Here is a 24,132-nt window from a genome sequence, read left to right as displayed (position 1 = left end):
AGGTCCAAGCCCTGACCTCCAGGGTTGTAGTCTTCAACCTTGTTAAGCATCCCGGTCTAGTATGGGCTGCCTTCTTCCTTTCTCACACTCGCAATGCAAATTTGATGCGGTCTCGATACGGAGACTGCATATCTTTCCTTACATGTCTCCTTTCATGTCTAGCTAGATTTATCATCTCAAAAGCCTTCAAAGCCAAAAGGGGCACCTGGAACTGCGGTCCCGATCACGGGAATGGTTACCCACTGTACGGTGTAAACATAGCAACAAAAGGTGTCGTCTCCGTGCTGTTTCTGACGCCACTTTCATATTTTCGTAACTTCTTGTATCTTACATCAGCTGCCTGCAAAAAAACCGCGTAGCTACGAACCTAACTCTGCCTCTTTCTTAGAGCTTTCTTGCAATGGTGTCTCGTCTGTCTTGATGCAGTTCTGCGTTCAGGTGTCAAGTGCGTTAGCTCAAACATGTAACGTGCCTCTACAGTACATGAATAAAAAAACATGTTTCACTCCCTATTCTCGTGCGCGCTAACTTTCTGCTAATTTCTTCAAAGGACCTAACTAGCATAATTATACGACTGTCTGACGGAAACCCCCGAATATCTATGCCAGCCTTGCCTCTTCCTGGTATCTACAAAGACAGCACATTATACAGTATGTCCATAACGCCTTGGTTCCAACCATTATACGATTGCATCATCCGAAGTCGGAAGTTTTGCAAACTGTCAACCAGTGAACCACAACGCAACTGGCGAGAGCACGGTGCTTCCCGTATACAGACAATCAGAAGTCGGCCTGTTTTCCCCTGCTTCTGCAGTTGTTGCTTCTCGGAACATATGGTCTGAACCGTGTTTGCTTACCCGTTGTAGAAACAGCCGGGACGACAAGCTATTTGGTAGACACAATTAGGTTTCCCTAGGATTGGTGCCGGTCTGATGAACAGTGGCTCAAAAGGCAGCGACACTCGGTCGCCGATACTGACGAAGCGAGCTTATTAACGAAGGAAGGAAAATCGCACCAACGCATATTTAACTAATTAGAAATTTTACAAAGTCAGTTTCGGAGAACGTCTATGAATATATGATCATTATCTACATCAATTGGTGATGAAAGACTACAATATGTACTTACAAGTCGCATGTGAAGGTAGATCTTTAAACTTCTTATTTATCGAGTGAAGCTACATAAAGGTTACAAGTTGTCCTAATTGCAGCTCATTACAAAAATCCGGCCAAGTCTTTGGCCATCATGCATGTCCCTTTCAAGGAGTTTCACAGCAGATGATAGTACTTCCAGCGGGCAATAATGGCAGGTAAAATACAGCAAGGTCGTTAATTCGTATACCGTCAACTTATTTGAGAGATGATAATTGGATAGACATAGGCCCAATATGACACGACTGAAACTCTGATCGCATAATTCTTTCAAGTCCTTGACTGGCTCATCAGATGGATCGCCTCGTGAAATCACGACTGTGGATGGAAATCGAGCCGCTTGAGCGATGAATCACTTGGCTACTCTTTTGAAACTGTTGCGAGCTCGCTTAGGACGGTATTGCTGTGATCAACTATCTATCAGGCAGTCCCTTCAAAAATCTCAGTACCGATCACGATTTTATATGAACCGAGTTAGATACTAGAAACTGGAGGTTGTTGATTTACGAGAGTATGAATCATTATGCGTCATGTAAAGTATTCGGGTTGATTAGTAAGCAGGAACCCTCTCACCCTGTAAAGCTCCATAAATTCTCAGTTTGCGAAAGCGGGCGGGTCATCTTACTTGTGCCCGCATCAAATACGGAATTTCAAGATGGCGCCGAACGATAACCGCCCCGATGCTGTGCCCGTCAAGGATGAAGCAGACCTTGTCATGTTTGCGCAGGTGATTTCGGTCTCTTTTTCCGACGACCCGCTCCATCGATACGTCCTCATGGGTAGCGAGTCTCATCCGGGCCATCCAAAATTGCACACGCCGGGTTTTCAGGAAGAGAACTGGTTGGCGACGATGAGATCGCGGTTTGAGGGGGGCGGACTTCTGCTCCAGAGCTATAACTGGGCGGCTGTCGCGGTGTGGTGAGTGACTCTAGTTGTGAAATGAATCACGATAACGCTTAGAGGAACACTCCTTCATATTCTTATCTCGTACCAGGCTACCGCCGGGTATTAAGAAAGCTGCACCCCGTCTGCCCATTCCAGAGGGAGCTGTTGAGTACCTGGATAAATTTGGCCAGATTAAAAAGCAATATCTTGGCGATCGACTGCACTGGTATCTCAATCTGATAGCACGCGCTCCAGGCCGCTTAGACAAAGGTAATTACATCCACACTCTTTCCCGCCCAAACAACTTTCTCATGCATCTGAGCTTCTCAGGTGCCATCAGGACTCTCATCGAGCCATATGTGAGAAAGGCCCTAGAGGAAGGGTTTCCGGTCTACTTGGAGGCCACCAGTACGCATGCTAGAGACATCTACATCTACTTTGGCTTTAGGGTCCTAGAGGAAGTTAGGATAGGCGAGGGTATAATCAATGCTGAAGGCTGGGTAGAGCAGGGTGGAGAGGGTGTGCTGCTCTGGGCAATGGCTGCCGGCTTGTAGCACTTTGTCATCAGGCATAGCAAGGAAGGACCACGCATTAGCTTATTATCCTACAAGAACACGGGAGCATATTCAAATAAGGGAGTCGTACACGTGCTTCAACACAATTTATACACAATTATTAGCATCAATTCCACCCACCTCTTTAATCGTTGAGGACCCGAACCACTTGAGCCCACTCTTGTGTCCCATATGCACCAGGGACCTCTTCCCCATCGAACAGGCTAGCCAGCACGACCCGGTCACTTTGCTCACCCTCCCAAGGCTCACGGCCATGCTGGGCAATTGTATTATCGTAGACCAGCACGTTGCCCCCCTGCCACTTGTGCAAGACGCGGATTTCATCTGTGATCTTGGCCAGATGAGCCAGGTACTTCTCCGGATTGGGAGTGCCGTCGCCAAAGAGCTGTTCGTTATTGTACCTCCTTCCAAGGCTTTTGTTGGCCGCCGAGTTCTTGTATAGAGCCGCGAGTGCAGTGAACAGTGTGGGCAGGTTCGTCTGCGGTTGCGTGCGGATGGCCGGCAGCCGGTGTGTAACGATAATGGAGCCGTCCTCAGTCCACTCCCATGTCGTGAATCTACCCCTATTGTAGCGGGAAATCTGGGTCTCGATCTTTGCACGCTTCGTAGCTTCGTCATCACTGTCCTTGATTTCTTTTCCAAAGGCCTGTTTTATAGTTGACCCGCCAGCATATTGCTGCTCTTGCTTGTAGGTTACTTTGCTCAAGACGCCTTTGTCGGCAATCGCAGAGATAAATTCGGGAATTTCGTCCTGTGCTCGGGCAAACAGCTCAAGTGATGAGGAGATGGGGGTTTCGCCGCCATATTCCGGGGCTCGGTGGCTGTAGAAGAAGATATACCCTGGTGCATGGGGAACCTGGGGAGACTCGTTGTGGTTGTAGATTAGGACTTCCTTGGGCGACTCATTTGCTGGCGCCACATTGGGTGCTAGCAACGGTCGGTCAACGACGATGCCGATGATTTCATGGGGCTTATACCCAAACGCATATGCAAATCTGCTGAATTCGTGGGCGTTGTGGATGGGTAGATCGCGAAAGAGCAGGGTTCCATGACGGACCAGCAGATTAGTCAGAGTGCTGTATCGGGCCTGGAGACGCTCGATGCTTTCTATGACGGCATCAAGGTCCACTTGGGCCTTGTCATGGGCAGATGGCTTCAGGGCGAGGGGTATTACTGTGTCATTTAAATGAGGTGCTCCTAAGTTACGCTGATTGCTGGCTGGTAGCGCAAAGGACTCGAAAGCGACCGACTTAAAGTTTTCGTCGAACCGGAGAGACTGTATCCCCACGTTGTAAACGGAAGTTGCCATTTTTGTTGATGGTATGAAGTTGACCGAAGGGCCTGGTTTGTCTTGTTACTGCGTTGGACTGGGATGCATGTGGACCTCTCCGTCTTATGTACACGGCGTCTGCGGGTTTTCCCCGCTAGTGATGCCATCCTAGACTCAGATCACGAACGCTACATGTCATTAGGCAATACCGGGCACTTTAATCGCCGGCCGTCTACGGCGCCAATTTTTGGCGTGCAGCGTGCTACCTCTAGGACAACGCGCGACTTGGCATCAATATTGACGTACGTCAACGTGCCGACGCTACAGTAGGTTCTTCCTCTCCATCTCTGCCATTGCACGCTGGATACTCATTTACTCGAACCTGTTTGCGAGCAGATTCGTCACGGTTGCCAGGACGAGCTCAGTCCTCAAGATTAGGTTTCAAGTAATGATTACGAAACAATGCTGTTATTTAACTATATTCCACTCTGAGGTGTCAATCCTCTTGCCGGAGCAAGGTTTTCCTTGAGGGCGTCGATTGAAGACTGGCTTGCAGCTCCGTGCTGATTCGGCGATCTTGTTTACTCCGATGATATCCGTACTGCCAGGCTTCATCTTTAAAGCGATAAGCTTAAAAGCCCTCGTAGGGATGTTGCTACCGCTAGCCTGTAACGCAAAAGTAATGCCTTCGCGTAATACTAGCGTAAGACCCGTACGGTGATTTCTGTAAGATATGCGTCCGGATTCATTGCACATATTGTAGTAAGCCCCAAGGCCCTCAGAAGTTCTATTGATGATATTTCGTAGGTAGTTTGACTGGAGGACCAGACTGCGTGCGATGTGCGCGTGCAGATCAGGGCTAAGTCTTATCTAGTGATTTAAGTGTCCTCGTTTTCCACAGGAAGGGGGGCAAAGGTAAATTCATTGAAGAAAAATCTTATCACAATTCTTTTTATGAAATGAAGAAAGCCCGTGCTCGCTTCGGCTGGGATTGGGTCTGATGTACGGAGCACGGAGTACGGAGTACAGGGTGCAGCACGTTTGTGTCAGAAATGGCTGAAGACGCCAAAATAGTGGGCGGCATCGAGACGATGTTTGAAACTGGGCTGAAACTTGACACTTCCGCCGAGCCCTAGCGCGTCAACCAGGAAGCAACTGGGATGGAACCGATCTTAGATTCGCTGGCTTAGATTTATTGCTCTTTGTCTTCTTTTCATCTTCTTTGCTTTCTTCTTTTGAAGAAACTTTCTTCTTTTGAAGAAACAAAAAAAAAAAACAAGATGTTGCTGGCCGATGATCGATTACGGGAAAGGTTACGGGTAGCCGTTCCTCTGGCTATCGCTTTTCTTTTTGCCTGGAGCTTTCGAATATTTGGACTTCGCGATGCTGTCCTGTCACTAATCTACGTGCCCGAGAGGCTGTCGGAAGAGAGCTTGTTCGTGCAACAGGCCCTGAAGGTCGAGTTCCCAGCACCAATCGACTACGGTCCGATCCAAGAAGTATGTGCACGCACGCACTTCAGGCCAGGCCTCCTCTTCACCTGTGAGGGTCAACACGGCGGCATCGGCATGCTTCGGAATCAGATGCTGAAATGCATACGATATGCTATACACGGCGGCGGTGCGCTGGTGATCCCATCAATGGCACTGCGCAACGCAAAAAACCTGGCCGACATCGAGACGGCCACCGAGATGCCCATGGAGTACATGCTGGACCGCAAAGCCTTTGTCCGGCACCTGACCGAGGGCTGTCCCGGCATGCGCCTGTACGACCGTGCCGAGGAATTTCCGTTTTACGACCAGCGGCAGGGGGAACCTCTGCCTCTGCTGGGCGACCAGTTCGAGCCCGACCATCCCCCTGAAGGGCTGCAGTATCCCCGTGCATGGCGCCGTTTCTTTGACGATTGGCTCGTTCGGCAGTCTGTGCAGATCCAAAGCGAAAGACCGGTGCACATCCAGATGGAACAGTCTTTTCTCGAGTATCCCGTGCGCAACGACGGCGACGCTTTTGTGCACGAGTTTGGCAAGGTCCTGTCTTTCCGCAACGACACTCGCGCCCTGGCTGAAAAAGTACTTTTCAGGCTCAAGCAGCGGTTCGCACTGCCCATCAACCCGGCCGATGTTATTCACCCTGACGCGTACTACAGCGCACACCTGCGGCTCGAGTCCGACGCCATCTGGGCCTGGCCGCCTGACGAGTGGCGTTTCTCACGCATGGAAGACCAGTTCGACGAGCAATACCGCAATCTAAGGCGCACGGGTCTCAGCGTAGTGTACGTCGCGTCAGGAAACCAGACCGTGGTGCGGCTTTTTGCCGACTACCTCAACCGGCGTCTTGCGGTAGATCCAGGCCACGAGCAGAAAAATGTGACGGTTGTGACAAAGCAGGACCTACTGGAGGAACTGGACCGCCAGCGGTTGGACAGCATGACGTTCGACCAGCAGGCTCTGGTGGACTTTATGGTCATGTTCAAGTCGAGCGCGTTTATGGGTGTGGCGCACTCCAGCTTCCCTTGGAACGTTGCTCTGCGGAGGCACGAACTGAGCAAATACGCCCATTATGCAAACGAGGGTTCGGATTTGTTGCGAGACGAGTACAGCGTGATTATGGGGATGATGGCTGACTACCCATATATTGACTCGTTTGTCACGAGCATATGGCCGTGAGGCCTTGTTTCATGTAAATATGTCCGAGAAGGGCATTATACCCGCACGAAAGAACATAACTGTATAACCATATATTGAAGAGTTTTTCTGCTCGCTTCCCGACGCTGGCCTTGAAGTCTGCTTCGACACAAGATGCCGATTGCTGCGGGGCAACGGCAAAATCATCGCAAAGTCACTGGGGGGGCTGCCAGCCAGTCAAGAAGCCAATAGGCGCTTACTAGTAAGGCAGACGATTGCCCAAGCTGTCAGTTGCCCGTATGGTTCCCGGGCATGCATGCAAATGATCACCAGACACGCAGACAATTTCCATTATCAGACGCCCTGATAGGCTGACTAGACCGCATCATCTGGTTGCCTAGACTGGCTTTCGGGCATCCTAGAGTCGTCGGGCAGCGGTCGAAGTGCACATTTCACGTATATATATTGCGGCATGGCCATCGGGCGGAAGCTCGACGTATCCTCTGCCCATCAACCCTCTGCACTCTGTCGCTTTCTGGGTCGAGAAAACAATTTTCAGGATGAACAAAGACGCAGCTGAAACTTGCATGTTCTTTGTCGATGACTCCAACATTTGGATCGAAGCCCAAAAGTTCGCTGCCGTGCGCGACAACCACGTGCCAGGTTTGAGCGACAGTGACCGTGATCCCCGTCTTCGAATCGACGTCGGAAAGTTGATTCGTGTGATCCTCAACGGCCGCAGTCAGGGCCCTTCGTATCTTTATGGCTCGCGCCCGCCACCTAACGATTCAGTGTGGAACGTTTTCAAGAAGAGCCAGTTCCTGACCAAGATCTATGATCGTTCCAATGGCAAGGAAAAGGAGGTCGACACGGCCATGTCGGTGGACATGAGCTCCGAGGCCACCGAAATCAGCGTCATGGCCAAGTTTGATTGCATATCCAGATCGAAAAAGGCGCAGACGACGTTCATCGCCATCACCGGAGATCGCGATATGATTCCGCCCGTCAAGAAGGTGTTGGCATACAACATCCATGTCGAGCTTTGGGCCTGGAGTTCGGGAATATCAAAAGACTACTACCGTCTCCAGGCCGAGAACGAAAAGCTGCTCACCGTGAAGCATCTCGACTGGATATTCGACAATATTTCATTTACCAATTTCCGCTCGACCCGGCAGAAGAACTCTGAATCGTTTAAATCAGTCGTGCTATGCAACATTATTATGCTAGACGGGGATGACGTCGAGTCTTGCGTCTGTGAAAAGCTGATCACTCTGGGCCGCTTGTTCTACACTACGCAATCCGAAACGAAGACGGAAATGTTTGTAGAGTTCCCCATGGTCACTAACATGGATATTGTCGTCCAAGAGGTGCGGAAGCTATTTAAGGATCAGTTCATGGTCATGTCATGGCCAGAGTACTCTAGCCGTTTCCAGTTAGACGTGCCAGTCACGAAAACCAGCAACATGTATTCGCCACTAGATGATATTACTTGTTCGGGGGCGCTCGGTGTCAAATCCAGGGAAAAAGAAACAACTGGCACTACCGTGCCTGACCAGAGCAAGGATCGACTTGGGGAGGATGAAGGGAGACAGGATGCCAACAACACTGATGACTCTACGGGCTGGACGACAGTGGAACGGTCGGACACGAAGAGCTACTATCGTCGCATTCTGCGCACCCAGAAATGTATTAGCGGCATCCGTTGCAAAAAGGCCGGCTCGTGCGGTTATCAGCACACGAACACGGAGCGAAACCTGTTTCTGACTTACTCAGGCTCTAGTATTAATTTGGTCAAGTGGAAAACGAAGGAGTGCAAAAAGACCTTCCCACACATCACCAAAGAGTGCCCGTTTGCCCACTCGCATGACGAAGCATGGTGCCTTGTATGCCAACACGAGGGCCACTTTACAGACAGTTGCCGATATAGGACGTAAGCTTCGTACCCAGTGACCAAAAGCGCCTATCTACGCTTTGTTGGTAGAAACACCAGGACTCATGGCGGGAGACATAAGCTAGGTACTTGAAGAGTAATAACTCCTTGATTCGGTCTGTTGCAGAGAGATACATTTCAACTAGGCATCCCAAGAAGTGACGAGACTACGGGAAAAATATGCTTTGGTGCATGTAAGAGGCTGCCCTGAAAATGGGTGTATCAAATGAATCTAACGCTTGTTACTAAAGTTTGTACACTGAAACTTGACGTATTCAAGGCAATGTTGTCGAAGCAAAACCACTCTATTCGTAGAAATAGCATAAAGGACCTGCAGTTGTATCCATAACCTCCCGGATCGTGATGTTCGGCCCAGCGTATCCCAGATCAATGACATCGTCAAGGCTAGTATAGCGAGACTCAGGGTCATTGGCCCATGTAATGTGTCCATAGTTGGTCGCGTTGAGGTCGGACTTGTGAGCGGGGTCGATCGTTTGCCTATGCGGTTTAAGGTCAGACTGATGCTATCGTGATAAGAGCTGTGCTCGCTAACTTACCAGAGCGACCACACACGGTCCATCATACTGTGGTGGAACCAGAAGGCAGGGTCACCAGGGGACGTGAAGAGATCACCACCTGGGTCGCCACTACCATGTATTTATTAGTCAGCGAAAAAGCAGAGATTCTCTTCTGGCATACGTACCCGATGGTGTAGTGGATGCCGCCGTGAGGACCAATCTCAACGGTGTAAGGGATGCCCTCAGAAATATGACGATACGCCGAGATGTCAGGAGAGGTAAGAAGGTCTATTATAGTTAGTAAGCGTAAAATGTGTAATCTGCGCATGATTTATAAAACTCACTGAGCACGGTGGTGTAGTTGGCGTATCTGGTGTTCATAGCACCACCAAGGTCACGCTTGAGCCTGCGAGGGTTGTAGCCAAGTCCGCCATCCGGACCAGAAGCCACACCAAGGAGACCACCAACAGGGCCGAGGTTCACGGTCATGTTTGCAAAAGCACCAGTGGTCACATAGCTGCCGCCAGTACCAGCAGGAAGCTGAATGTCACCGCCGCTAACACCAGAAGGAGGCGTGATAACGGGGCCATCATGCACAATGTAGTCTCCGTTGCCACCAATGCTGGTGTCGCTACCGTCGAAGATGGGAGAGTCCTCGGGTGCCGAAGCATAGAGAGGCCAGTCCCAGTACTTACCTGATCAGATGGGTGCTTCAAAAGAAACAAGTGGAAAGGGGCAAGCTGTGCTTACAGGCTGGTATCCAGTGTAGCCGCACTCGTCGCGTAGTGCAGTTTCATACGTGTGCACAAACCACCGGTGCCAGGGCATGAAGTTGCCCGTGTAGTGGATAGTCAGAGTCTGCTGGATATGAACGGCAACAAAGTCGTCAAACTGTTTTGATACTGAGTTAGCTAGCTCACAAGTCGTGCAAAATGGTAAGACAGCTCACACGAGATTTGGCACCCGCAGAGACGTTGGCTGGCGTCCGCGGCGGCAGCCCTTGGAGACACTTGACGGCGCTGATGTAGTCGAGTTTTTCTTGCCTAGTGAACTTGCCACTGTGATGATGTCAGCAACGGTAGGCCAGTTTTCGATTGAGCAGACAAGACACGTACTATTCACGGCGGTAGGCGACCTTGTCGGCCGTGCAGCCACAGCCAGGTTTCTTGGCCGCAACCTGACGGGAGAACTGTGCCGTGATGTTGGAAATCAGAGACAGAACGGTGACCTCGTCTGCGGCTAGATCGCGGGTGCTCAGCGGTGAAACCGACGGTGCGGCCACAGACACGGAGGCCCATACGGCAGCCGCAACAAAGGTGGATGCAAGCTTCATGCTGGTGGAACAGTGGGGGCGGCGAGACGAGGAAGGAGAACGTGGGTATGCTGCACGTGGCAAAGTGTGCATGCTACGGGAAGAAGAAAGCACGTAAGTTGTCGAGAGAGGAAGGCCAAAACTGGGCAGGAAAGATACCTTTTTAACCAGCAAAAAAGATTGGCGGTTGCCACGAGGCAGATGCAGGGGGAAAGCAGAACCAAGTCTCGATTTAGGCAAGCCGGTCTGCTAATGAAGCATTTCCAATATTGTCTGCCAATAGTTCTCGATTGGACGTAACCTAAAAGCGAAAATTTGCAGCTTGCATCGCGGGTGACAGGAAGATAGAAACGGGCGCAATGCTGGCAAGGATTTGGCCTCACGTTGCAGCAAGCAGGGGTCTTCGTGCCTTGGGTCTTACGTCGTAGACGGCTCAGTGGTAAGACACTATACGACGTACGGAGCAGAGTAGTATACGTAGTGCCAGGCCCCACCAGGTCCCATAAAAGGACGGCTGCATATCGACACGGGCTGACATGTCCATTTTGTACTCCGTATGCTGAACAGGATCCATACCCCTGACAGACTTTTATCTACGGAGTACGGAGTACCCCGTTTTAAGTAGGTACGGACTAGCCCAGCTTTTTTAACGTGGAACGGGTGGATACGTGACGAAGAAGAGCCTATACGACGTAGCAGCTGGGGAGCTGGCCAGGTAGTAATGTCTCGGACCGCCAGTTCCGTGTACCTGCTCGTATTTGTCGGAAAGCTGAGAAAGAACCTCCCTGTATCTGCTATATACAGCTACATTGTGCTCTTCTAGTCGTAGCAATGATGACAGATGCTGAAACTGAGGTGTGGTTGCAGACAAAACGTGTTTGGCTGAACCGGTGGAATACGTCGTATGTAACTGCACGTTGCCATGCTTGCATCGGCCAGGACGCTTCCTGCCACGAGGAGGGATCGCATGATCTTGTCTTAAGTTGGCCGTGCTCCCAATTGGCCCCGCGTCTCCAGAGAAGGGCTCATCATTTCCATTTCCATCTCCAAGCACGCAAATAGAGCGGCAGTTATGGCGGACATGACCGCATCCACTTATCGGCCTGACTACAACAGAGGCCCCCAGATCCTCATTGTTTGCGGGACGCTGGTCGGCGTCTCTGTCGTCATGGTCAGTCTTCGGATCTGGGTGCGAGCCACGATGATTGGACATGTCGGCCGCGACGACTACTGCATGGTTGCGGCTGTGGTATGTACAGAAGCTCCTTGCCGCAACACAAGGAGAACCAACAGACGCTGACACGCATTTTGCGACACAGGCCGTCCTCTTTACCGAACTGATGGTCATCATCCCCGAAGTCAAGCTGGGCGGCGGCAGGCACAAGGAGTATATTCATCCGCCCGAGAATATCGTGAGGGGCTTGCACCTCAACTTTGTCACACAGCCTTTGTGCCTGCTTGGCTTGCTGCTGACCAAAGTCAGCGTTGGGTTCTTCCTCCTGCGAATGACCCCCACGACTGCTTTCCGCCGCTTTATCAAGGGAACAATCGTCTTCACTAGTCTCTCGGCCACTGGAAACTTGTGTACGTCGGCACCGCATCCAAATGTCGCCCAGGGATCACGACTATCCGACTGCTAACTACGTGGCAGTAACGGTCTTCTTCCAGTGCAGACCGCTGGCGTTTACATGGGACGCCTCAGTCGCTGGGGGGTCATGCATCCCGTCTGGCAATCTGAAATTTGCTGCTTTCTTCAACTCGAGTATGTCGATGTGCAGTCGTTACACTTATCACAGCACGAAGTTGGCTAACAAGGGCTGCCAATAAACAGGCGTCTCCGTTCTCACCGATCTCATATTTGCGCTACTTCCGATCCCAATGCTATGGAAGGTCCGACTGAACTGGAAGACCAAGGCAGCCGTTGCCGCAATTCTGTCCCTCGGCATCTTGTAAGTACTCGATCGTGTCGCCGTCCGGCCAGTCTTCGATGGCCAACTAACTGGTGCAGTGCGACTATCGCAGGCATTGTCAAAATCACATTTCTCGGAAGCTACGGCAAACACGGCGACTTCTTGTTTGATAGTGTGGATATTACAATTTGGTACGCAAGAATGAGGGCTAATTTCCTGCATAATAAGTACTAACTTTCGTACTAAAGGACCACTGTCGAGATCTGTGCAGCAATGGTGGCTGGGTGCTTCCCGGCGCTCAAGCCGATGTTCAAGACCATTTTAGCAGGCAGGAGCAGTAACAAATCGTCGCGGGAGACATACGCACGCGATGGATACATTCGCAACATTGGCGCCAGCGGTGCGAGCGGTGCCAGACGCACCTTCAAGTCGCACTGCGACGACAACGACTTCGAGTTGTTTAGCCGGCAAGGCAACGAAACCGTCACCGTCGGCGGACGCATGGGCTCGACCGAGAGCATTCTTCAGACTGAAACTCCGGTTGGCGATGGCATCACTAAGACCACACAGGTAGTTGTTACAGTGGACGAGCAGCAGGAAAAGAGCGTCAAGAACCTTGTCTGAGCCACTTTTCCCCTATTTTTTACTTTGTTTTTGTTTAGTGTGTCTTGGCATACGAGTCGCCGTTGCCAGTCATCAGGGTGTGGAGCGTATTTCGCTAGATATCCACGAGGTACGTCGTGTCTGTGTGTTTTCTCTCATGTTGGCTGGGTACATTATCAGGCACGCTATAGCTGTTTAGTCCATAAAAGTGAGCACTATTCCATCCGTGTCTCACACTCTATCAAGCCCAGAATAGTCCAGCGCACAGCAATATGATTTATCTTACGTCGGAAGTACTTCGACGGAAGGGTCTGCGGCTTACCCCTGCTGATAAGCTGACAGGGGTGATCAGCAAAATACAAGTACTCCGTGGGTGTACTCCGTAGGACGTCGACTAAAAAGAGCTGAGACAGGCGGTGCAATCTTTTATTGTCTTGTCTAGTTTAATTGGACTTGCCAGGATGCCTGGATTGAATGAATATCGAGCTTTAGCTATGCATAAAAGGCGGAGTATTTAGACCGTCAGGAATGAAATATTTTAGGGCAACTTTAACTGCGGCAGCGAGCTCCCTTTTCGGACCCGAATGACGGTCTAAGCCAAAGCCGAACCTGGAGTACAAGTGCGCCGTATCCACACATTAATCCACTTTACTTCCCCTCGTCGTTAGGCTGATCCTCTACGGAGCATGCGGAAGGTATTAAGAGCGTGTGAAGAGGTACCTTACGCCGTACATTGTGGGAGACAAATGCTACCTGGCAGTGCCTTCTACATAGTACGCCGTACGATGCATGCACCTTACGATTGCGGCAAGTATTCGATGGTTGGAAACAGGGGCTCCATCCCTGACTGCATCGGGATCTTTACAGGTACAATAACTTCAGTATGGAGTAATACGGAGTACGTATCTTATGTGGCGTCTTAAAGACGTTTTTCTGGCCAGCTGCGAACTGACTAACCGGTTGTCGTACGCGTCATTTGTGAGAAGTGTCAACCATGCGCCCCCCAAGCCAAAACAAAACGACCCACTTGCGTGCTTACTGCAGGAAGTCCCCCTTTAGTGAGAGGTCAATGCTGCAACGAGCAGTACAAGTATTCCGTATTAAGACCAGCCCGAAAGCTCCCATATCCCACAAGTCGGCCAATGCATTTGGCAAGCAGATCTGAAAGGGGACATCTGGATCCGTGGAAAAACTGTAGACGTCTGTGTTGTCACTAAGATCGGCCATTGCTTAGTTAGGAAGCTAAAATATGCAAACAAGTCAAGATCGGCAGCGACCGTCGTATCCAACCAAAGAATCTATAGTGAATCAAACCGCTGTATGGAGAGTACTTGCATGTGACTTCGGAGCTTGTGCTCGTACTTGGCAATGTATTTGAGCTAGATAGACAAATCCCACAAAGGTGCATAACGCATGTGCCAAATCTTCGGAACGTCGGCATTTCAGGAACTCGAAACTCTACATACAGGACTTCTATCGCTAAGCTGGTGGCTGAATGTCTTTTTGACGTGTAATGTTACAGACCCCAGGCTTTTGTGGAAGTGCACCAAGGGCCTGGAATTAATTCGTAAGATGCCAATCCTGCAATGTACTGGGGGCATACGGCGACCAACCACGATACGGCGCACCAAAAGAGTATCAATAGCAGGGATCTATGTACTCCGTATTGCACAGAGTAGGATCAGTTCTTATCTTCAATGGGGCTTACATAAATCGTACCAGATCTCATCCCCCGTTTTTTCAACCGTCACCTTAAATCTCGACACTACACAACCTGTTTCGTCGACATTTGTCCATCATAATTTCGGGCTCGGTGGGGATTTTAGCAAATCGAATGTTCTCCTCTGCAACCTGAAATACTTTTACTCGTCGATCGTTGAATAAATCACCCCTTCTGCTGACCTTCGCAACCGAGCTGTCCTACTCGGGGGTGTTTTGGCTATAGAATGAGGCTTCTGTAGCCCGTGCATTGTCCCACCTTCCGTGTAGAATCTTAGCTTCTTAATTCGTACTGTGTATGTGTATTAACTTGTGCCATGCTGGCTGTAAACAAGCACCTTTGGCCACCTCGCATGTGCCAATTCTTACACCTTTCGGATGTATGTTTCCACTTCTCAACATACAAGAAAGCCAATTTTGTCTATCTCTAATCTATCTTTATGAAATGTTGTCGACTGTGCGCCAATTTCTCCGTTTCGCTGTTCACGAGCAACTTTGATCTGGCAGACCCCCATCCACGTGAGGGTGCTAGACCTTTCCTTCAGGGTCCAGAACAACAGTTTGCGTCTCGAGTGTCTGCTCGCTGCCACTGCTCTCGGCCTCTTCGGCCAGCGCAGCCGGCACGTTCCAGTCGCCAAAGACGGCGAGCAGCGTGAACGGGATGGTGGCTCCCCAGAGCGCAAAGCCCAAGATCATCTGGTTGGTGTTGCCCCAGTGGGTGGTGCCGACTGCGTAAGCAATCGTGCTGCCGATCGATTCCCACGATCGCAAGATGCCCGTCGTTCTCGCAATATCACCATCGCCCTGTGCACCTTTGATCTCGGCCATGAGCCAGTAGATGTACGTCTGCAGTGCTTCGTAGAAGAATCGGAAGAAAATGTAGACGGCAAAGGACGAGTTGAACAGCCGGCCGTGACCAAAGTCCAGAGTGGGCGTCTCTGGCAGAGCGAAGATCTCTACTTGCATCGCCGCATTCCAGGCCCACGAGGCCGTGACAAAAAGGAGCACAACAATGTATGCAATGCGAGACCGAGATTTCCTAGACATACGCTTCCAGTCCAGAAACAGTCCAGTCGAGATGTTGGCTGTAAGGCCAACCACTGCTGTCAGGAACGATGCCAGGGCTCGAGCGCGTACAGTGAAATATGCTGTGATCTCAAGTCAGCGAGACGTCCCTACCGACCACACACATGCCGCACTGGGAAAGATGGCTCTTACTCGTCAAGTAGTTGGATTGGTATGTGGTGCCGAACTGCCCAGCAAGAAAGACAGGAATGAGGAGCAACATGTACTTGTTATGTAGCTGTTTCCAGATGGCACGAGCCTCAATGGAAAAACTGGTCGTCTTCATGTAAGGGATCCTGGTACCATCTGACCGGATGACATCCTGGGGTTGCGACAGGAGCAGCGCAAATGGTGCCCCCAAGGCCGAGATGGCCACAAGGCCCTGGTAAGTTTTATACGAAACCTTGCCTGCGTGTGCTGTGTTGACGTTGAGAGCAAGGGAGATGGAACCGCCGACAAGTGGTCCCAACTGCCGGATGCCCATCCAAATGCCAACGTACCTGATAAAGACATAGTTCAGTCAGCTGTATCAGAAAGCATAGTTCAAGAGGCTACTCACAGTCCTCGCTTCTCGTCCTCTGGGTATCCCACCGCGATAGCGGCCTCGCTCGCCCAGAGCAGAGATGCACCTATGCCGCAGAGAGCGGCAGCCAGCAGAAGGAACCACTCGTTTCCGTACCGGTTGTTGCAATACAAGCCGGCAGCATAGGGCGTGTAAAAGGCTGCACCTATGACAAGGGTCCATTTGGACGTGATCTTGTTGGCAACGCCTCCGGCAAGGAAACAGCCTACCGACATGAGGCCGTATGTGAGGGCACTTGCCGCATTGTTTAGTCGCGGCTGTGCAGTGGTGATGCATGTCAGCCGGCAGCTTGGTAATGGCATCTTCATAAATGAAAAAAAACTTACACTGGCATTGCCTCCTGCGCCCAGGTTGTTGAGGGCCGTCCAGATGCCAGGTTCGCAAAAGGCGACGAGACCCACAACTATGATCTGGAACAGACAAGATCGATAGATCCTCGCAACCCTTGGAAAAACCATGATAGATGGACGAGATGGGATGGAAGGTCTTTTCAATTGGCTTCTTTCGATTTATCAAACGCAGAGCAAAATAATACCGTTTTTGTCCACGTCCAGTCCGCTTGCCAGGTTCTTATCGTCTCTACGACGACAACCTAGGAATATTTATTGAAGCACGCCATTTTGCAGTCCTTGGCGTTTCCATACGCGTTGTCGTGAAATCCTACTATGCAGGGTATATTGCTGCTTTGCCCCGTCGATATCAAGCACTGACAGCTAGAACGTGCTGATTAGGCTGTCACGCCTTCGCCAACTTGCAGCACGTAATGACCCACACAAAAGACTATATCCCGAATCGGAGCCCAGTTGCCTGTAAGAGCCGGCCAAATCCATGCACCAGCTTTTTTTTGGACGAGTTGAACAGGTCAATTATCGCCTGCACATTAGACTGCTATTGGAATCAGCTGCCAGAGAAAATAGCCTTGGAAGCCTTTCAGTGATTTGTTCTATCAGCTGGAGTCTTGCCTCTATGTTGATCTAGAACGCACAAGAGAGCGAATATCTTTAGACTCAACGTTAAGGAGTGGCTACTATCTAGTTCAGGATTGATGAAATCCAGGGCGATCTCTAGAGTACAGAACACGAGTATCACTCATGTACTGAAATTGATTTTTGGGTGGCAAGTTCGAGCTGGTCGACTAGTATCATGAATGGGCAAGCTTTCATGATGTGAAGGCGCAGGCTTGTTATGTTTTCAGGTACTCGTACGCTCGAGGACTTTCCTTTGTTTAACCACTGAACGTCTAGTACGTACGCATCTTCTGATACATGCTCGAGACGCCTTTTGAAAGGGTTGAAACTGTAGCCTTGCACTTTCATAGTTAGGTTAGATAGCGTGTAAGGCGTGCTGTGCTCCGTACAGGATGACAGGCTGGTATCTCTGTGTTGAATATAGGAATTGTCTTGGGACTGGGCATGAATGTTGGTTAGTTTTGCTGCCTCTTTCTTTTTCACCAATCAGATATCCTGTCATGTACAAGACGTGACTGCTCTGGACCCATCGGGGCATACGTGATCATGCCTCCGACTACGCTGCCTACTAAGAGACTGGGCAGTTTGGCGGCCCACAGAAACGTGGGTAAAGTCCCGCTGCTTGTTTTTATACCACAATAAGTGCGACATATTACCCCGCCCGTGAAGTAGGTGCCGACAAGCCACTGGGCTATGCGCCCAACCTCACAGTTCTAGTCTACGTCTAGACGTCGTGTACGAGACCGTCGATGTCCCAGTCGTAGCTGGTCAAAATGGGATCAGGTGGTCATGGAACCTAAGCGGCCCTCGTCGACAAGCCATAAAATGGTAGCCAGGCTCTGAAGTTGCACGAGTTCGGCGAGCTGGCCTCGTTTGAAACGGTCTTCCGGGTCGTAGGAGAATGAGGAAGACTACTTGTATTATGATTGTGCAACTGGATGTTTCGAATAAAACAGGCCAGCTTTCGTTCAATGGCGCGCTTTGTCGATTCAAGGGAGCGAGTATGCTCGTGCTATTCGGTAGTGACTGAGGTTCACGGTGACATTCGAGGCTAGTGTGAAATCAGGAAGGATTTGGCCTGCAGACAGTCATACGTCGTAGTTCTATCCAGTTACGCGAAATGCGCAGGAGATGCGGTTCGCGTGCTGAGACTGCTTGTCTTTTGCAAACATTGTTTCATCAAAAGCCGGAAAATTCGGCACGTGCCCACCGGGGCATTGCCCGGGTCGGCGCTATGGTTTATCCGGTAGTTCTAGCGGATTCCAAAAAAGCTTAGCCCGTAGCCCGGAGGCTATTGGGCTCGGCACGGATTAACCTTGGCTCGGGTGGAGTTCCGGTTCATCGGACTAACTATTTCGGGACGTTCCAAGATGAGGAGGAAACCTCTTTGTGCTCTCTTGCAAAACATGTTCATGAACTATGAACACGCCAGCACGCCAGCAGAGAGGATGTGGCATCCTCTAAGTTTTTCCGCAGAGCGTCACGTCTAGCTGAAATGCTTTAGAAGAATAGTGGTCCCAACTGCACTGCTGGTCCACCTGCAACTGCCAGCAGATGCCAGCTCTCACACGTAATTGGTGGCGAATTGTGAAGCGGGGAAAGCCGTTGGTTTTCGTCATGTATCTCGCAACGACCAGGAGCTTGCGTCTCCTTGTCTTCCGAACAACGTATTACCACGATGGGTTCCCAGTACGACGCCATAGGCGCAAAATACACTACGGTTTTTAAAACGCAGCCGGCGTCTCTCGTCGAGCAGGCCAACTTCCGGGATGCGGTGACCCCGCGTCTTCGACGGCCTGATGGCAGCGGCGCCCGCGTGCTCGACCTGGCCTGCGGCACCGGTTTCTACTCGCGCCGACTACTGGACTGGGGTGCGGCCTCAGTAGTGGGTATCGACCTGTCCGAGGGCATGATCACGGCGGCGCAGCAAGGCTGGCCAGCAGAGGACAAGCGGCTGCAGTTCCAGGTGGGCGATGCGCAGCGGCTCGGGGCAGTTTTCGACGAGGGCCAGCCGTTTGATCTCGTCACGGGCGCTTGGCTGCTCAACTATGCCGCCAGCCTGGACGATATGACGGCCATGTTTGCAAGCATCGCGGCCAACCTGGGCGAGGGAGGCGTGTTTGTGAGCGTGACGCCGCACGCGACCGACGACATTGATGCGTTTGCCAAGATGGCCAGCGACTTTGAGAGCGAGAAGCCGGAAAACTGGGGCGTCGCGGTGAACTACTACGAGCGGCTGGCCTCGGGTGCCGGCTGGAAGACCGAGATCGTGGGCAGCCCAACGGGGAGTGAAGCAGCCGCAATCCGCTTCTGCAATTACCACCTGCGCAAGAGCATCTACGAAGAGGCGGCACGGCGCGGTGGCATGAAGGGCAAGCTGACGTGGCGTCCGGTGCGGCTGCCCGACGAAGTTGTTGCGGCGACCGGCCCTGAAGTCTGGGAGCTGTACTTTAGCAAGGGTCTGCACTTTGGCCTGTTGGAGGTGGAAAAGTGACGGGCGCTAGAGATGTGAGCCAGGGCTGTTCGGAGAAAGCAAAGCCGCCGGGTGAACAAAGGTTTTTGTACGGGGCGACATGGCTGAACAAGAAGAACAGCTTTGTGGGTGGCCATGTATGAAAAGAATACCTACAAAGCCGCAGGCGCGTACTTAATGGCCTTTTGCCTAACCTGGTAAGCACTGTTGTCCGTCTAGAAGACAATCAACCATTAACTCTTCCGCGTTCCATTCTTCTGCTCCCCCAATCTAACTACGCAATGGACTCGCCAGTTCTCCCAGACAAGTCGGTGTATTATTACAACTCGGACATATCAAAATTCAACACGGCATTTATCTGCAAGTCTGAGGAAGAGCTGGCGGCATCGGAGCACAACGTTGACGCCGTCCTCATGGTCGCACTCCGGTTCCCTGGTGTGAACATCACAGCACTACAGGAAGTGGTTGGCGATCTCAAGCAGGTGTATGGACTGACCCGCCGCAAGATGGAGCGTATCAGGGCGAACGAGGCGGCCGCAGACAAGGAGGACGAGCCATCACCCCCGGCCATTGCGTCGCGAAAGTACACCTGCTTGTGTCCGTTGACGTTGCTTCTTCGGGCCATTGCCGATATATGGAACACCGAAACACCCTGCACAGTCTCCTCCCAAAGTAGTCCTTGGGGAGATCTTAAGAGGCCACACGACATCCTTGTGGAGCTTAAGGACAGTCTGCGCAAATGCGATGGAAAGATGTGGTATCCCGGGCTGGCCAACTGCCTGCTCTTCCATGCAGACAGAGGCAGTTACACCGTGGTAGCCAGTGCTGCTCGGTACAAGAACCTCCGGGGATTGCGTAAGTACGCGTTGGACGTTAAACGGCAGGCGGCCACAGGCTTGCTGCAGCAGTGTTCACCGGAGTCGCGAGCGCGAATTGGCCGGATCCAGTCGGCTTCCCTGGACCTATACGCTCACTTCCAGAAACAGAAGCAGGACATGGACGACAGCTGGATGGCATGGAAGAACCCGTTTGACAACCCGGACAACTGTCTGTGGCTAGGCGGCGTTGCTGCCACATTCTCGACCATCGGTGAGTACAAGACAAGCTGCCTCCTAGACTATTACCGAATGCGGGTGCAGCGGCCACCAGCCGCCCAATTGGCCGAGGATAGCTTGAGCGTGGAAGACAGGAAGACCTATCCTATCGAATCGTGCGCCGAGTACGAGATGTTGGTGACGTTTGCGGCGAAGACGTAGATATAGGGACCTCGTAGGTTCTCGACGGGACATGGTATCTGGGCTGGATCCTAGAGTCTTGCAGTGATCGTAAGGAATTCGTCGTAGGTACTGTAGAACAATAGAATCCGGCATTGTAGTCCTGGAGAAGCAAGCAGCAATTGTGACCTTTCACGTAACAAGGGGTTTATCTTATTTTCTGCAAGTCAATTTTCTGGAATGATTCTTCGTTTCTCAACACTACAGCAAGATAAAGTATCTGCCAAGCACATCTTCTCCCAAACAAACAGGCCAGAGACGCTAATTGCGCGACTCCTACGGAGTACACGCCTAAAGACGCAGTTCCGTGTGCCGGGTCTGTGTCTCTTCCGGCCTGCTCTGCTCGACGTGGGCCACCTCAGCTGCGACAGCCTCGTCCAGCTTAGTCTCGCAGACGACGTCCTGGCGGTCGGCATCGCGATTGCCGTAGCGGCCGATCTTGTACCAGGGAAGCGAGAAGAGACGGTCCATGCTCTCGAGCGAGCGGCCGGCGGTCTCGGGGATGAAGAACCAGACCCAGGCGGCACCCAGAAGAGTGATGGCGGCAAAGCACCAGAAAGTGCCCTTTGGATCGATACCGCCATCGCTTACGGGCAGCAACATGTTGGGAACGGCACGGGCGTTGCCGTACTGATTGGCAAAGTGCAGGACCATAGAGAGAGAGGTGCTGACGGCACGGATGCGCAATGGGAACAGCTCGGCCGTGAGCAAATACTGCATGCTGTTCCAGCCGAGAGCCCAGCCGAAGCCGGAGAGGTAGATCATGAAGATGGCGCCACGCGAAGGCCCCAACTCGGTGCGAGTGAGCTCGTAGTCGTTGACGATGCCGAGCTGGGGAACGGCCGTCAACATGCCGGCAATGTAGAGCATAGCGATGGCCTGTAGTGTGATGCCAGTGAGGAGGGCGCGCTTGCGGCCGATGACGTCGACAAGGAAGAGGGCGCAGATGACAGCCGCACAAAGCTTAACGATGCCAAAGACGGCTGTCACCAGGAGGCCCTCGTTGGTGCCGGTGACGCCGAGCAGCTTGAACAAGTCGGGCGCGTAGATGGTGATAGAGCCAGCGCCACTCCACTGGCTCATCAGCTGGGCCATGCAGGTGAGGTAGATCCGATAGAGGTTGCTAGGCACGAGAAACATCTCTTTGAGCACGCCCAGCATGCCGGCACCGCGCGTGGCTTCAAGTTCTTCCTGATGCTGTGTGTGGATGGCGGCAAGCTCGCGTGTGACATACTCGTGGTCAGGCGGCAGCTGGCGCAGTCGCGACATGACCTCGAGGGCCCGCTCCGGCTGACCATTCTTGACCAGAAAGCGCGGCGACTCGTACTGCAAAAAGGTGAGGCAGAAGATGATGCCGGCAAAGAGAATGTGCAATGATGTCGGCACCATCCAGCGGCGATGCGACGTGTCGCCAAGGTTGACCTGACAGCCGTAGTTGGTGAAATAGGCGAGCACGATGCCCAGGTAGACGAAGCCGGTGAAGATGCAGGTGCACAATCCACGCACCGACGCTGGAGCAATCTCGGCAATGTACACGGGGCCCACGACGGGCGTCTGGCCCACACCGAGGCCAGCGATGAAGCGACCGGCATACACAGCCCCCAGGTTGCCATTGGCGCCCAGGAAGATGGCAATGCCGACGATCCAGAGAACGCACAGCTGTCGCGTCGCCCAGATGCGCCCGATCCGGTCGCAGACCACAAATGCAAACAGTGCCCCGCCCACCGATCCGATCTGCACCATGGCGCTCACGTTGGCTTTGATGTTGGCCTGCTCCACCTTGGAGTACGTGCTGTAGTGGATGGTGTGCTGGAAGTCCTTGCTGTTGAATGCGCCCGAGATCAGGCCCTCGTCCACGCCACGGGCTGCGCCCAGCAGCCCGAACGAGAAGACTGAGAACCACAGACGCCAGTTGAACACGCCCTTGGGCTCGCCCAGGTTCTTGAGCCGGAACACGTTGACCGGCTTCTTGACTCCGCCGGCCATCTTGGGTGTGGAGAGGATGATATATGGAGGGTGTTGAAGACTGCGAGACAGAACTGCAGGCAACAGGGAATTTCCAAAGAGAGCCTCTCTGTATTTATGTCAGCTGCCTTCCTCACACCTTCCTCTCTCCTCTCCAATCCCTGTTTCTCGTCTTGGCAGTGAGCTAGCTGAATCCTACATTCCGGCCCATTTTTCTGGGGAATTTGCCAAGATTTCCCCTCAAAGGAGCTGCCAGATGCCTCTTGCCTCGTGCTCAATAGTATGGGGTATTGGTACTTTGGCCTTGCCAAGCCGCCCCATGAGGGCACCGTTTGTTGAAGGAGGGGGCACTCCATCCAGTCTTGTCGGCCTGCATGACCAGAAATATCGGGCTTGGCAAGCGGTGGCGATCGTAGCTTCATTACGAGAAAGCTGCATCTGCGATTCCAAGTACGTTGTCGGAATGAGGGCTTGGGAAAAGCTTGCTCGAGCACCAAGCAACTCACGAAACCGCCAATGGTCGGAAGAATTAAAGAGAAAAGAGGCAGCAAAATACAAAGGAGCCAGGGAGCCAAGCAAAAAAAGAAAGACCTGATCGAAGCTGGTGTGCACGCTTTGTGGTAGATTGAGGAAGTAGCACGATCAAGGCTCGATGTCAAATGAATTGGAAAGGGGGTGTGACCACTGCTGTTCATTCTTGTAGTCATCCTCGACACCCTCACAGAATGGCCCTCTTCAGGATTCAGGGAAAATCGAGCCAAATGCCCGTTAAGCCTCTACACGCTCGTATTTTCCCTTGGCCAACAGCTCAGTAATGAGCCACTATTGTTAGAAAGGCGCGCTGTATCGTATTCCATCCAAAATAGTACAACCCGAATGCAGACGAAATGGTTCTTAGTTGTCGCACATATTTTAATTGCAGCTTTAAAATTGCTCACATCCCGTGTTGGCTTTGCCTGAGAAGTGGGCATGTGTACAGCCCTTCCGTCCTTGAGACCTTTCATTGGCAGACATACGAGAGGGGTCATTCAAATGCAATATTTCTCTGGTGGGGGCACATCAGCAGAATTAGCTCATGCAACTGCGCCACCAAGGCAGAGGACGAGAAAGTACGGGGTACTCTGTATTGCAGTCATTGGCGCGATAGCGCATGTATCCTACGGAGTACATAGAAGGAAGACGAGGCGGGACAGATTCCACGCACTTTGTCAGAGCGAAATTCACTGGATATCACTTGCATGGAGCTAACAACGTGGGCTTCGCACATTGCCCGTCAACTCTAGTCCCTGTCAGTTCTATTCGAACATA

At 51.9% G+C, this 24,132-nt stretch overlaps 10 protein-coding genes across 10 annotated transcripts; 6 read left to right on the top strand and 4 right to left on the bottom strand.

The window, feature by feature from the left end:
- Positions 1 to 1,805: 1,805 nt before the first annotated feature.
- Positions 1,806 to 2,589, top strand: CMQ_5170 (uncharacterized protein; the record flags this gene model as incomplete). The annotated part of the gene is made up of 2 exons (XM_014318915.1): positions 1,806 to 2,068; positions 2,145 to 2,589. 2 exons carry the CDS (start codon positions 1,806 to 1,808, stop codon positions 2,587 to 2,589), a joined length of 708 nt encoding a protein of 235 aa, XP_014174390.1.
- A 145-nt stretch (positions 2,590 to 2,734) lies between these two features.
- Positions 2,735 to 3,919, bottom strand: CMQ_5299 (taud/tfda taurine catabolism dioxygenase; the record flags this gene model as incomplete). The annotated part of the gene is made up of 1 exon (XM_014319044.1): positions 2,735 to 3,919. The coding sequence occupies one exon, from the start codon at positions 3,917 to 3,919 to the stop codon at positions 2,735 to 2,737; it is 1,185 nt and encodes a 394-aa protein (XP_014174519.1).
- A 1,241-nt stretch (positions 3,920 to 5,160) lies between these two features.
- On the top strand, positions 5,161 to 6,546 carry CMQ_5221 (uncharacterized protein; the record flags this gene model as incomplete). Its single annotated transcript, XM_014318966.1, has 1 exon — positions 5,161 to 6,546. One exon carries the CDS (start codon positions 5,161 to 5,163, stop codon positions 6,544 to 6,546), a length of 1,386 nt encoding a protein of 461 aa, XP_014174441.1.
- Positions 6,547 to 7,064: 518 nt separating this feature from the next.
- On the top strand, positions 7,065 to 8,438 carry CMQ_5284 (uncharacterized protein; the record flags this gene model as incomplete). The annotated part of the gene is made up of 1 exon (XM_014319029.1): positions 7,065 to 8,438. One exon carries the CDS (start codon positions 7,065 to 7,067, stop codon positions 8,436 to 8,438), a length of 1,374 nt encoding a protein of 457 aa, XP_014174504.1.
- Positions 8,439 to 8,739: 301 nt separating this feature from the next.
- On the bottom strand, positions 8,740 to 10,285 carry CMQ_5240 (tyrosinase central domain containing protein; the record flags this gene model as incomplete). The annotated part of the gene is made up of 7 exons (XM_014318985.1): positions 8,740 to 8,932; positions 8,992 to 9,081; positions 9,138 to 9,240; positions 9,297 to 9,642; positions 9,703 to 9,843; positions 9,902 to 10,010; positions 10,068 to 10,285. 7 exons carry the CDS (start codon positions 10,283 to 10,285, stop codon positions 8,740 to 8,742), a joined length of 1,200 nt encoding a protein of 399 aa, XP_014174460.1.
- Positions 10,286 to 11,336: 1,051 nt separating this feature from the next.
- On the top strand, positions 11,337 to 12,798 carry CMQ_5101 (uncharacterized protein; the record flags this gene model as incomplete). Its single annotated transcript, XM_014318846.1, has 6 exons — positions 11,337 to 11,513; positions 11,584 to 11,848; positions 11,916 to 12,026; positions 12,096 to 12,213; positions 12,273 to 12,365; positions 12,423 to 12,798. 6 exons carry the CDS (start codon positions 11,337 to 11,339, stop codon positions 12,796 to 12,798), a joined length of 1,140 nt encoding a protein of 379 aa, XP_014174321.1.
- A 2,226-nt stretch (positions 12,799 to 15,024) lies between these two features.
- CMQ_5135 (duf895 domain protein membrane protein) lies at positions 15,025 to 16,602 on the bottom strand (the record flags this gene model as incomplete). Its single annotated transcript, XM_014318880.1, has 4 exons — positions 15,025 to 15,644; positions 15,715 to 16,061; positions 16,121 to 16,401; positions 16,471 to 16,602. The coding sequence occupies 4 exons, from the start codon at positions 16,600 to 16,602 to the stop codon at positions 15,025 to 15,027; spliced, it is 1,380 nt and encodes a 459-aa protein (XP_014174355.1).
- A 2,188-nt stretch (positions 16,603 to 18,790) lies between these two features.
- On the top strand, positions 18,791 to 19,606 carry CMQ_5336 (methyltransferase type 11; the record flags this gene model as incomplete). Its single annotated transcript, XM_014319081.1, has 1 exon — positions 18,791 to 19,606. One exon carries the CDS (start codon positions 18,791 to 18,793, stop codon positions 19,604 to 19,606), a length of 816 nt encoding a protein of 271 aa, XP_014174556.1.
- Positions 19,607 to 19,866: 260 nt separating this feature from the next.
- Positions 19,867 to 20,841, top strand: CMQ_5343 (uncharacterized protein; the record flags this gene model as incomplete). The annotated part of the gene is made up of 1 exon (XM_014319088.1): positions 19,867 to 20,841. One exon carries the CDS (start codon positions 19,867 to 19,869, stop codon positions 20,839 to 20,841), a length of 975 nt encoding a protein of 324 aa, XP_014174563.1.
- Positions 20,842 to 21,150: 309 nt separating this feature from the next.
- CMQ_5114 (major facilitator superfamily transporter quinate) lies at positions 21,151 to 22,845 on the bottom strand (the record flags this gene model as incomplete). The annotated part of the gene is made up of 1 exon (XM_014318859.1): positions 21,151 to 22,845. One exon carries the CDS (start codon positions 22,843 to 22,845, stop codon positions 21,151 to 21,153), a length of 1,695 nt encoding a protein of 564 aa, XP_014174334.1.
- Between the last annotated feature and the right edge of the window lie 1,287 nt (positions 22,846 to 24,132).

Source organism: Grosmannia clavigera, assembly GCF_000143105.1.
Source record: "Grosmannia clavigera kw1407 unplaced genomic scaffold GCSC_132, whole genome shotgun sequence".
Taxonomy (NCBI): domain Eukaryota; kingdom Fungi; phylum Ascomycota; class Sordariomycetes; order Ophiostomatales; family Ophiostomataceae; genus Leptographium; species Leptographium clavigerum.
This window is presented reverse-complemented; position numbering and strand designations above follow the sequence as displayed.